The following is a 13,962-nucleotide window of genomic DNA, read 5'->3' on the forward strand; positions in this document are numbered from 1 at the left end:
AAAAGTTTAGTCTAGGTATAATATGCCTTTTTACCCACAATTTTCCTGAGAAATCTACATTTTTAAGCTTACATGTTTTACGCTCGGGAAAAAAATGCCCTTTTTCCCATCATTTACGCGCGAAAAGTGCCCTTTTTAACATAACTCTCGCGCTAAAAGTGCCCTTTTTTGAAAATTTGCCCACCTAGTCCCAATTTGTGAAAAGATGCTATGATATAGAGTATTACGTAGCCTTCACTGCGATCACAAATGCAACACAATAAGAAGCAACGAGAGAGCCTAGTTGTCGAGTCAGCTGCTATACTTATTTTAACATGCCATTAAGTGTCTTTTCCGAGACACAGCCGCAAACTCTGGAACGGTGTGGAACCGACGTCCTTTGCGAACATCGTGCAAACGTTTTCACCACTCAACCATGCAGTCGCTATACGGTACGTTACTATAAATTGTTTGTAGTTAATCAGAGTTTTATGATGTTATAAAGTTTACTAAAATTTTAGACAACAGTTAGTAGGCTAATAATTTAATTAAATAGTATTTGCCTAACCAAAATGTAGCCTATGGTATTGGGAATTCCACTTGCGCTGTAGCCCAATTTAAAATGAATGCGTGTGTGTTGCAAACTTGTGATGTGATTATTCCTATTTCGACAGAAAGTAATAATTGCCAAAAATGCATAGGCCTATGCTGTCTCATTCTGTATCAATATATTAGCTCCATAAGAATAAAAAAAGCCGAACCAAACACAAACATTAAGTGGCTAGAAACTTGGAGTGACCAAAAGCATAGGGTAAGCTAGGACAAAAACATCAAGTAGCTTAGGCCTAATAAAGGGAAATGCTGCACAAAATGAATATAAGTGTAGATTCTAAATGAAATGATAACATGTTTAGGCTACCTACTTTAGTTGTTAACTCAAATATTTTTGAAATACAATTTATCAATGCGAGGTTGTTTCGTTCAGTGGTCCCGAGCAGTAGGCTATAGTGCTGTGCCGGCGGTAGTTAGGACCATGGGCTAAGACTCTGTAGTAAATTCAATTTTTTTCTGAAAATAAATAACTGAATTGTAATACTCAGTCAAAAAAGTACTTTTAGTAGAAAATATGCGTCTAAAATGAGTGATTGTTCGATCAAAACGTTCAAAAACTGTACTTCACTACTACGATTCCAGTTCTTGAAATGGTTTGTTTTCAACGTCACGCTTCATTGGTTGGCTGCGGGAAAGGTCTATTGATCCTCAAAACGCTTCACAAGTGTTTTTACTATGTTTTTACCTTGGTTGACAGAACAAGTAGTGTTGCCAGATAAACCATAAAAATTGTGAAAAACAATAATGTTACCAGATGACCAAATCTGAACGAAAATTAATAATTTCTACAGTTTTGGTTTTATCTGGGTGGTACCATGCGGCAAAGTTCAAACAGTCAAAATTCTCCGCGCGGCACGGTGGTATTACCGCGTCGTGACCATACGGTAGGCTACTCTATTGCCAGTATTTTTTTTATTAGAAGTTGCTAACACTTTGGCTTTCATTCCGAGCAAAGGTGTAGCTAAGAAATGATAGACCTGTTTTTGTGTTTACTTACATTTGTGTTGCTTTCTAAACTGGTGAGAAAGTCTATTGAAGTGAACCACATTTCCATATCGGTGCAGTAAAAATATACACAATAGGCCTACTATAGGTCTGCTTGACGATAGAGGCCCAAAATTATTTCGGCCTCGGGGCCCACAAAGGGCTTAACACAGCACTGACCTTAGGGCTTAGGCTATGGTACGCTTAGTTGCTTACATTTCGGTTGTGGATTATAATGGTAAAGGACGAAGGGCCATTTTATTTTGCTCCTGCAACCTCTCCACTCGGGCTTTGAAGGTAAATCACAAGGGGCCTTATCCAAACAGGTTATTTGTGCGGATTAAATTGCCATGAATTTATTTGCTACACTTGTTTATTACAGTAATAGCCTAACTAACGTACAAAGAGCTTGATCAAAGATGTTATAGACAAAGCTCCGCACAAAAGATGCAATACCTCAACAATGTAAAACAAAGGAGCGATTCACATGGCATTCCTTATGACTCCATTACAGACACAACAAACGTCTGAAATTTGTATCAACTTCAGAGCTCTCTCACTTTCAAGGAAATTTCCTTATTTTAAGGAAATTCAGATCTATTTTGAACTTTTAAGGACTTTTAACACTCACTAACGCCATTGGCTGTTATTTTTGTACATTTTGCATGTAAATGATCGTGTATTATCATACTAGTGTTTTTTGTGAATCTAGTGTTTTTTTTTCAGTCAAATCTAGTACTTTTCGATAACAAGAGATTGGCAACATTGGCTGCACGAAACTAGCTCAATGTGACCATGTAAATTGAGAAAGAAATCAAATAAAAGGTAAATGAGAAATAATTGAGTAAAAAAAATTAAAAAAAAAGTCTTCAAAAACAAATTAAGAAGAAAAGTTATTAGGCCTACTGTAACAGTTTGCACAAAAAATGATAGCCACAAAAAGCAGTTTTGATGATATACTTTCAGTACAATATAACTAAAGATTTAAATTCAAACCAAACAATATAAAATTCAAAAAAAGCAGTAGCCACCCTCCCTACTAACCACCCTCCCTATACTAACAAGGCGGTCCATGGTTTATTGGACATCATCCTGATTCCTGCAACATTTACATTTCATGCGTAGGCTACTTCTGAACATTACAATAATACATGATATTGCTTTATCGTCTCGTTTTGTTCGTTAGTGCAATGAGAGAAGACGCACGTGCAAAGATATTCGGCTTGGTAAAACAAGCACGCACAATGCAGCTTTATTTTGCGATTTGTCTACCTGCAGCGATAAAGTTTTTCAGCCTGCAGAAGCCGTCGCAAGACAGCTCCAAAGCAAGAAGATCTCTGCTTCTTCAGCTTTGGAATCCACCATTCTCCGCAAACGGATGAACAATCTCAGAAAAGATGAATCCTTTTCCAAGCATATGAAAGCAGCGAACGTCTTTGCGTCTGCCAATAACCTAAAGACGCCAAAGGATCCTCGAGTGAGCAAAACTCCAACAAGATTTCGAAACACAGAGGAATCGGATGCTTTGTCGTCTGCGGGAGAAGGAGCGTGGAAACGGCATACATCGAAGCCCTTGATTTGGTTCAAGCTGAGCTTGATTGAATATTCAACCAGGCAGATCTGCTTATAGTAGCCAACAGAGAGAAGGTACGGTACTTTTGAGCTGTGCAAACGGTGAGAAAAGATGTGATACTGAGATCAGCTTACCCCATGCCATCAGAAAAGATCGCATAAAAACGGAACTTACCTTGCTCAGCGATGTTGTAAGTGGCAAAACCGCAAACTCCGTTCAAAAAGTTGCTGGGATACTATCGCAACTAAACCTTCAAACACTACATCTTTTCAAAGAAATGCAAAAATTCGTGGAGCTCTGCCTTTGCCTACCGGCTTCAGCTCCATCACCAGAACGCTCTTTTTCTGCTCTAAGATGCCTAAAAACGTGGTTGAGAAGATCAATGACACAAAAAGACTTATTCATCTTACGTTGATGCATGTCCACCAAAACATTTTGGACACTGTCGATGTCAAAGAACTCATGACACAGTTCATAGAGAAAACACCTGAGCGAAAAGCAATCTTCGGAAGTGTGTGAGAACTCATTTCCACTAACTGTCGTTTTCATATTACTTTCTAATTTGTTCGTTTTCATTTTAATTTCCTGAACAACTGCTGTTTTGCTGCTGTTCTTCATTTGTTACAATTTACAATGTGTGTGCTATGGCGTAAATGTTTACACAGGAGGGGGACTGAATGCTTTCTACCAGTCTTAAATGTTCGCCCATAAAAGGGGGGTCTGGGGGGCTTCGCCCCCCCAGAAGCTGATAACACTACGGCAGCTTCAGCCCCCCCCCCCTAGAGAAAAATAGTTCCTAGTTCCCGCGCCACTGTTAATGCTTATCGTGTTGAAGAAGGATGCTGCGTGTTCGTTGGACACCAAAAGCAACAAATAAACAGATTTTGGGCTAAATTAAACGGGTCATATCCATAAAAGCGAGAATAGTCAAGCAAAAACTTTCATATTTTGGCCACATAATTTTTCTGGTAAATCACTAGAAAAACTATGCTTTGTTTGGTCAGTGGAGAAAGAGGAAACAGCGTCCCCAAAAGTGGATTTAGGCTTGGAGGGACCCGATCCCGAGACAAAGTTCATAAGGGGACCCATTTCGGAATATGATGATCACATATTATTGTCAAATTCTGTTTTAGTGTTTGGTCGCTTGGTTGATGGCCATAGTCATAGGAGAATAGACCATTTTCGTTGTACGAACAAAGTTTTCCCAAACTTTTTCTTTGCAAATAGGCTACACTTTTTAATACAACTAATAATTTTCCAAAATAACTGGACATTTCCCCCCAAATTTGAGATGTTTACCAGGGGGTGTGACAAGGGCCATGTTAACCGCCCCCACACTCCCGACCGGGGGAGAGGCCATGGCTGAATCTAATTTAAATCCGGCCCTACCTAGTCAATTCTTTTTGCATCGTTTCAACGCTTAAAGACTGGTGTGAATAGGGACGGTACATTACGGGATGCGCAACTCCGTTGTTCCTTCAACATTAGAAGGGTCAATAGCAAATTTGACATTTTTTTTACGCTTTACTGCAGGCTTGCTTTCAACTAAAAACCTTAAATTACTTTAAAACCAACTTAACTCTTCTTATATAACCCATAAAAAGTAAAATATTTTGTAAATTAGAAAAAAACGTAACCCTTCTAGTGTTGCGGATAAGCCAAAAGCGGATGAAGTTTCGCATCCCTATGATTTACAATCCCTAGGTGTGAAACGGTCTGTTTCAGCCTGATGCTGCGGGTTCTCACAAGCTTTCGAAAGTCCAGGGCTTGTGGAGCCGGAATCGGTGGGATTTTGGGGTGTCCGGAGTCGGAGTTGTTGAAAAAAGGCCGACCCCAGCTGCATACAAAACGATAAATAAAATTTTTGTTTACATTTTTTTTTCAGAATATTGTCTCTTGTTTTCCGTATTGCACGCAAAAACTTGCCTGAAAATAGAAATGTTTGTTTTTGTCAGTTTTTGTGAAAGTCACCATTTCAATTTCGGTCACGACTTACTGTGGGTGAGACTAAATTTTAAAAAATCAAAAAAAAATCTTGCAACTCTCAAACATCTGGCAACACTGAAGGCGGAGTTTGCCATTTATAAATCGAAAAGTCGGAATCGTATATTTTTCGCCCAACTCCACAGTTCTGTATCGGAACACAATTCCCCTAGTTATGTGCTATGACGTCATGTGAATATAATTGAACATGGGATTCCATACCAAGCGCTTTCAAATGACGGCCGAACATCCAAGGTTTGATTTCTAGTCATGCTCATAAATTGTATTAATCGTTCTGCCGCTTTTATTTTTATTCCAAACTGTGCGTATTTGGCTGCCGACCAGAAGGGCAAGGTTTCATCACCTTTCTGTCTCCACAATCATCACAGGGATTCATCATACGTTAGTTGCGGTTTTATCTTCTGCAAATTTTTCCTACCTGTTTAGATTTGCATGAGTTTAGACCTGATAAACAACTCCAATATCAACACAAAAAGAAAAAAGAAAATTTTTTATGTCACTTACAATAAGAAATCACAAAGACGTAAATCTAAATTACACAGAAAAACTTCTTTTACAAATTCTTATACTGTAGAATTTTAGCACATTTTCTAAAAACAATTGAGACCAGGGGTGTGAAGACTTTGTGATAGCCGCCAAATACAGTTAGCAAAAATAAACCCCGCAAACTGGAACGTGTAGGGCAGGATCATTGTGAAGTTATTTTGGCCTGTAACCAATAAAATCACCGGGCCCATGGTAGCTTGACTAGTCGCTTCTAAAAACACAAAATAAAAAAGAAAAGAAGACACGTATCAAGGAAAGGAAAATTATCAACGCACTAGTAAATTCAATGGAAAAAGGGGTAGTTTTCCGCCAAAAAGCAGGCCGGGTTTGCTTTCGAAGAATGAATTGGACGCACAAACTGTAGCAAAAAGTGCGCAGTATTTTTTTTGAGTTCTTTGGCCCCTTAGAAAGGTTCCGAGCCTCTAAAATCATCTTGGGCTTGGAGTACCCAAAAAAATATTTCCTGAACCCTTGTCAAAGCTGTTGTTGAAGGAAGTGGACTGCATCAGTTTGTAGGCTGCACTTTGTAAGATTTGCAGCCCTGTTCTAGTCGCATTATCCTTGTTTGCAGGCCATAAGTTGCACACCCCTGGTTTAGAAAATAAAAACATTTCTGGCAATAAACTAATGCTTTAATGCACGTATGGTCTCAGGACATTTTTTCTTGTTTTTCCGCTATAATAATCTTGGATCATTTGCGGAGCGTATTTAGGAAATTGCGCGTACTCTTTAAACATTAAACTTTTTGATGTTGGTGTTGGAAGTTCTGGAACAACGGTTTGAGCTGCTTTTTCGACTTTTGTTTGATCTGCTCGTTTTCTTCCAAACACTTGTGACGTGGTCCGGGCGCTTGCGACAGGAGCCCCATCCCACGACAATGCCTTCAGCGAGTCGGGATATCCTACACAATCAAAACAAGACGTTTGAATCAATCAACAAAAAAATCTTGGTTGTCTGTTAAAAATGGAACTCAAGTAACTTTTTTGCTCAAAATGCTTGGTCCAAACCAAGGTTGACAACTAAAATTAATAAAAGATCCACTTTGAACAGTTCCAACATTTTTCAAATGTAGAGCAACCGGTGTCACAATGCCTGGGGATTAAATAACTACCTTGGTGGCCAACAATTTTCCGATGTCAAAACTATGTAATCACTTTTTGATAGTAGGCTAGCTAACTATTTCCAATATGATGAGTTTTAATGAGTTAGACCAGTGGTTTTCAACCAGGGTTCCGCGGAACCCTAAGGTTCCGCTAGTAAGCCTAGAGGTTCCGCAAGTTTACATTCAAATCGGAGAGTCTATTTTATTACAATATGCATATTGTTAAAATATAATCAAATATTGATCAGGTATGCCACTATTTATAAATTTGCTACACTTTAACACGTTCGCTGCAATTTTATCGAACAGTTTATCGAACGACAATTAATCGAACGACAGTTTATCGAAACGACAGTTTATCGAAACGACAGTTAATCGAACGACAGTTTATCGAACGGCAATTTATCGAACGACTGTTAATCGAAAACCTAACCCCGAACGTAAAACCTAACCCTAACCACTAACCCCCTAATCCCTAACTCCTAATCCCTAACCCCTAACCCCTAACCACTAACCCTAACCCCTAACCCTAACCTCAACCCCAACCCCTAGCCCCTAACCCCTAACCATTATCCCCTAGCCCCTAACCCTTAACCCCTAACCCCTGAGTATTCCATTGCATAAGTGCTTCGTCGTTCGATAAACTGTCGTTTCGATAAACTGTCGTTCGATGAACTGTCGTTTCGATAAACAGTCGTTTCGATGAACTGTCGTTTCGATGAATTGTCGTTCGATGAACTGTCTTTTGATAAACTGTCGTTCGATGAACTGTCGTTCGATAAATTGTCTTTCGATAAATTGTCGCGTCACGGGCAGAGTCCATGTTCAGGGCTGCAAGGTCACGTTTTACAAGTTCTTCCCAAGAAAGTTTTGGCCTACCTTGACCCGCTGTGCTGCGATGTTGACACATCTGACCTGTGAGATCCAGCTTGAGCTGCGCTCAACGTGACCAAGCTATCTCAGTCTGCTTAATTGGAGGACTTCATTGATGTCTTTTAATTTGAGCTTTGATAGAAGAGTCTCAAACTGGATGTTGTCTTCAGGCTTGACTAGGCAGGTCCATCTTACCATCGCTCTGTCATTTCATTACGTGGTAGGCGCTTGACGGTGCTTGCTAAAGTAGCCCACGTTTCAGAGCCATAGAGCATGACACTCCTCACACAACTGGAGTAAACTTGTCTTCTGGTTGCAGCAGGAAGTTGCTTGCTTGTGAGAACATGAGTATTTTAATTTAATTTTATTAATCAAATTATGTTTTTTGCATAAGGCAATTAAATTATTGAACAGGGGTTCCTCGAGCTTTTGAAATGCTTCATTGGGTTCCGTTCCACCAAAACGGTTGAAAACCACTGAGTTGAGATTATTATCGTTTTGAAAAAATTGGCGCAGCGGATAAGGCGTTGACTTTCCAATAATGCAAACCTGGTTCGACTCCCGGCTAAGCTGGTTGTTGAAAACACCGCACCACCCTATTCTAAGTGCCGATGGCTTAGTACAATGAGAGCTTTATCTTCTCATACCCGACACTTGAATCAAGTATAGAACCAACTTTACCTTTTATTCAGAATTTTATAAGTTTACCTCCGCAAGACTTCAATCCAGGCTTATTCAAATCTTTGATCGGAAGATATGGAAATGTCTCTTCCGATACAGATGACTTGGCACCTACACGAATAAACATTGTTTTTTCTTTGCTTTTTTGCATCAATTTTCCTCATTCAGATAAATAATTTTATGCTATCTAATAAAAAACAAATCTATACACATTTCCACTCTTAACAAGGCCATATGCTATCTGCAGGTGGCTTATGCCATGGGGTGCAAACGCCGGTGAAATGCACCTATTTTTGCGACATACTGAACATGTCCTTTTGTTCTCTCTCGCTCTCTCTTATGGTACTATTCGAAGCCAATCAACTGATTTGACTTTTTTTAGCCTAGGTTTTGATTTCACTTCTCAAGATATTTTACCACTCACAACAGGACGGACAGTCACTAATATGACGTGTAAACGTTAACACAAGATTTAGAAAAGTAGTAAAGAGCCATAAAAATTGATGCAAAGTAGCTAGCCTACTATAAAGAGAAATCAGTTTTTACCGGATAAATGTGGCTGATACTTGTTCTTTTTTGGTTTTATCACTGCATTGCTGAGTTCTTGTGCTCTATCAGCAGTCAATCGAGTGTTCCAGGGAATCACAGGAAACAACTTTGTCTAAAACCAACCATAGAAAATAAAGTAGAAAATCTTTCTAATCTAATAGCTTGCATTGAATACACTTGCTGTCAAAGTAAATTTGATAAATGATAATTAATATATGCAGTTTTTTATCCATAGTTTCTTTGAAGCAGACTAATTTTGCTTTTAAGCTTAATTGTAGCTAAAACGAGGATTTACTGCAACTAATTGCTAATGTCAACGTAGAAAACCATGCACTCTGCCTAACTTAGCTTGCAGATATTTTGTTTCTCGTTCCTAGTTTAGAAAATTTTTATACTTCTGTTTCATTTGTTTCTGGTTTGTTGAGTTCTGGTACTATCCCAGTGGCAGTCTCCACGGATTGTTGAAGAGGCTTGGCTCGATCAATTTCCTGAAACAGGAATAGCTACAAATCATTCAAAATCTTAAAACAGGAATAGTGTAGCTACATCACCAGCTCAGTGGCCGAGTGATTATCGCCTTCGGCTCCGGAGCTAGTAGATGTGAGATCGATTCCAGGTCGGGTTAAACCGAGGCTTTAAAAACGGCACTGATTGTATTCGTTCTTGCATAGCGCAGTGAGAATAAGTCGAGTAGCCTAATAATGCGATGACATCTTAAACCAGATATAAAAATTAAAAAGGATTCCTGTCGCTAAAAGACCATAGCAGTTGTAAAGCAACAACAAAAGAAACCATAACATTATTAGTATAGCCATAAAATCTTTATGGCTGGATTGAGTTCATAATAAACTGCAGGCATCAATATGAAAGGTGCCTGTTAACGTAAAATCAAACTCAGCTAATCAAAAACTCACAAAAACATTCCGTAATATTTCATGTAGAGATACAGTAAGTACAGTGATTGGAATAATGTAAATTCATTACTTTTGTTTATAATGGCAACTTACAAGTTTAATCAGGGAAAAAAGGAAACTTTATACTTAACTTAATTTCAAAAATTTGAAACTACATACGGATGATTCGTATCTTCTGTACACTCGATGTGTGTTGGATACGTATGGAGAATCCAAGGGTTTCCTATTAAACTCTTCCAATGTCATTCGAGTCCGAACCACCGGTACGCGCTGAAAAGAAGGAGCAATGTTTAAATAGTGTGCATCATGCTGACGGAGTAAATTCTTAAGAACAGTTACATCAATCGATTTGCTACCTATGCAGTTATGCACATATAGAAGGTCTCAACTTTTTCTAATGTAATATATAAAAATTAATTTACTCCCGTCGAGCATTTATCATGCAGTCGATTTTTTTAATTAATTTACCCCATTAAAGGTGGACTTTACTACTATACAATGTGGGAATAGCATTCAGCATTCTAAACCATATATAAAGTAAAAATATTTTTGTCGGTTACCGGTACTTGTATTGGTTTATGTCAAAGCCTTAGAACTTGTCGATCACGATCAGTGAAAGCCGGCCAATAAGACAATAAACTAGAGTTTTTTTTTTTATGAAGTGAAAATACCACGCTTAGGTTCAAATGGCACAAACCCAATTTTCTTACAGCTGCAACCAATGTATCCACAAAATATATGCAGATAACAGACTAATAATAACTATACTACATTACACTAAGCTTTTGTTGCATGCAATCAATAGTTTTTGGCTTACAGTATTTAACTTACTAACTGCTAAAATAGTTCCACAATCGCACCAGTATCAGAATAAAGTGCTTCAAACTAACTCAGACGCGCCTACAGCAAGCACGTACATAAACAGGACTTAATCCTGTAATAAATCAAATTATTCGTCAAAGTAAATTAAGTCAAAGCCAATAAACTAGATTGACTTGTTGGTTACTCGTTTTCAGATCTTCCTGAATGTGTGCCATAAGTTACGAGTCGTTTTTAATTTTAGATGAGCCTATTTATAATTTCATATATCTACCACCTGATTGAGCATGTGCTTGACATGAAATGCAACATTCGGATGGGGATTGTTTCTTCTGTTTATTGATGATGGTCGATATTTGCGAGAGGACAACGGCTTCAGCACAAATTCGGATTCGTACATGCTGAGGACTTTCTCGCCGTTTTTCGCCTTCGGACTGAAATGTTTCCTGAAATAAAACAGTGAAAACTTCGTATATTTGGAAAAAAAAGATGATACAAACCTTTGTGATCTCACAAGACTGACACTGGTCACAGTGTTCGATCACAACGACTATACATGTCCAGCAATAAAAAATAAGTTTAATTGGTAGTGCGTCTTGCAGTCATTAATTAATTTTTGCCATAACTATCCAGATCAATAACGTAATTATAAAAAAGATTTTAAGGGGGGGGGGAGCAACTGTTGGAGAGGGCAAATAGAGATGGGGAGGGAGAGAGAAACCTTTTATTTTGTCTGTTGCAAGAATAGAAAATATTTCAATGTTTGAAATAAAGAGTTTGTTCACAATATAGCAACGGAGTGCAGCCAAACATTTGTGAAACTTCGTTCAACATATCATACAATTGTCATTAACATTGTAATTAATACAGTACTGCAATAATATTAAAAAACCTTTTTTGAGGGGTAAGATAAAATTTTGGGGGAGCAATTGCTCCTCCACAATGTGTATGATGAATGATGTAATGTGTATGATGTACTATGGAAAAACTGTTATCTAAGAGGACATTTTTTGGAAAAAAAAAATAAAACATCAACTTTGCCGCTCAAATCTTGTCAGATGGCGCTGTGATTACACTGAGTGCCTTATTATTGACTTTATTTTCTACAATTCAGCATTCACAAGTTGTTAAACGGATATATTTTTTAGGATGACACCATGTGTCGTTTGTTCACGTGACACAGATGTATGTGACAATCTGGTGGATATCTTTCAAAACATAGGTCTTTTTGTAGTTTGAAAATCATTTGAGTTTCATCCCGTCATCATTCTGCAACTGGGTTGGCCGAGTGGTTAAGGCGTTGGACTTAAGTTCCAATGGACAGATGTCCGCGTGGGTTCGAACCCCACATCCAGTATTTTTTATTTTAACCGCAAATTTGTAAAGCTCTAATGCACTCCCCACAAATTCCTCTCAACTGTCATCAAACGAGCTAAGATCAATTAAAAAAAAGTTCAGAAAAGGCTGCATTATGAACGGAATACTGCACAATAGTCTGCCAGTGGAGCAGAGAAAACAAGATTTATAAGAAGGAAAAGACAAAAAAAACAACGACTCCATGATATTAACTCGAATGCCGGGTCAAAGTTACTCCTTTTGCTTTAAAGCCAAGAGAAGAGAAACTCCAGGCTCAAAAACTCGAACGTCAATTCAAAAGTAAAACAAATAAACGTGAAATCTACTATTATACAATGTTACAAACACAAAATCTAATACTTTACAATTTTAGCAATTGGTTTTGATAAAATAAAATCTTACCCAGATTGATTTCTGAAAGGATAGACTCTGGGAGGATATTGAGTATGAAGAACCCCATCAGTGATTCTGCGATGATTAGCAGACTCATCCACACTTCTGAACGGGTTAACATAGCCTGCCGCAGCAACTGGAAATTAAAACAATGACGCACATTATAGTAGATTACAAAAATAATTGAAGAAGTTGATAAGCTTTGTGACGATTTAATCAGAGAAGTTGATAAGTTTTGTGACGATTTAATCATAGAAGGTGATAAGTTTTGTGACGATTTAATCAGAGACTGATCGTTTTCAGACAAGGGTAGTGGCTTTGTTAAATATTTTTTCATTAATAATTCTTTTATTATATTTTATACCAGGCAGGCTCAACCGTTTTGCCATTGTGAGTCACATCTGTTCGCTGAATAGTTCTCTGCGCCTCAATGGCTAAAGACAAATAGCAGCGTTTAAAAATCGAACGATGTTCCGTTTGGTCGAAACAAAATGGTTGAAAATTTGTTCCCGAAAAAATAAATTGAAACAAAATCCTTCTTATCTTGCACAATCTTAAACTTGAATATTTGACCAAGGTCAGTGACTATCTCCACTTGCAGCAGATTGGATCAATGTATAAACGACCAATTGACTACCTAAGATAGAAACTCCACGATCGTACTACAAACTGTTAGATTCGTTACATCAGTCCAGGAGACGTCTATTCTACTCAACTTTTCAAATAAGAAACGGAAGCGAAAACAAGGCAGGAACAGGCATGCGCTGCCTTTAAAAGCCATTACAACGTGTTTCTAACATTTATTCAAGAGCCATTTTGGGGGGCCTATTTAGACGTATGTTAGCCAGAATCTGTGATCTATATTTTATACCTTTTCTGTCTTTAAAGTTTAAGAAATCCCTTTTACCTTGGTCAGCTGGTATGAGATGGTCTTCCTTTGTTACGCCGTCTGCTTCTGGCATTGTAATATAGTTTAGAAATCTATAGTTATCATCAGCCTTACACCTAAACAATAAACAACTTTTACAATTAATGAAATATGAACTGTGAGTGCATCCCTGTCTCAATTCTTAATCTTGAGAGCATTGATAGAAACTTCGTTATTATTTGCTTTTCAAAGCATTTGTGTTTAAATTTAAGCAGAAAATTTGTTGTATTCTTACCTGTAGTCTGTACCTATTTTATTTGGACGCATATGGATGGTGCCTTCTCGGTAAAATAACGTAATTCTACATTTTCTTGTTACTTATTGGTCCGATGCAATTCATCTAGCCGGCATTCGTTTCTCTTTCCTTGCACTCGCAATCTAGCATACGAATTACATTTTACATCATCTCATTTCTCTAATCATCCACAGTAGCCAACCAACATGCCACGCAAAACGGTGGCCACTTAAATATTGATTTGTTTGCTTTGAACTTACTTTTAGGCGTCATGTGATTGACGCTTGTATCACTATCAGCAACTACTGTAACTTTCTTTCATAGCAGTGAAACCCTTACCAAGAATTATATCTTTGAAAGATGTAGACAAGGTTTTAAATTCGCTTGGACTTGATTTCGAAAATCTACTGCACG

General features: G+C 37.9%; 1 protein-coding gene and 1 non-coding gene across 2 annotated transcripts; one reads left to right on the forward strand and one right to left on the reverse strand.

Moving 5' to 3' along the window:
- Positions 1-5,656: 5,656 nt before the first annotated feature.
- Positions 5,657-13,386, reverse strand: LOC145779919 (uncharacterized). Its single transcript, XM_082591591.1, has 8 exons — positions 13,293-13,386; positions 12,395-12,521; positions 10,914-11,082; positions 9,977-10,087; positions 9,299-9,391; positions 8,901-9,015; positions 8,382-8,465; positions 5,657-6,599 (listed from the first exon to the last, which is right to left on the reverse strand). The coding sequence occupies exons 1-8, from the start codon at positions 13,345-13,347 to the stop codon at positions 6,331-6,333; spliced, it is 1,023 nt and encodes a 340-aa protein (XP_082447717.1). The 5' UTR covers positions 13,348-13,386; the 3' UTR covers positions 5,657-6,330.
- Trnal-uaa (transfer RNA leucine (anticodon UAA)) lies at positions 11,911-11,993 on the forward strand. The gene has a single exon. It is a non-coding gene; the product is annotated as a tRNA-Leu (tRNA).
- Positions 13,387-13,962: the final 576 nt, after the last annotated feature.

The sequence above is a fragment of the Aplidium turbinatum genome, chromosome 11, assembly GCF_918807975.1.
Source record: "Aplidium turbinatum chromosome 11, kaAplTurb1.1, whole genome shotgun sequence".
In the NCBI taxonomy this organism is placed as follows: Eukaryota; Metazoa; Chordata; class Ascidiacea; order Aplousobranchia; family Polyclinidae; genus Aplidium; species Aplidium turbinatum.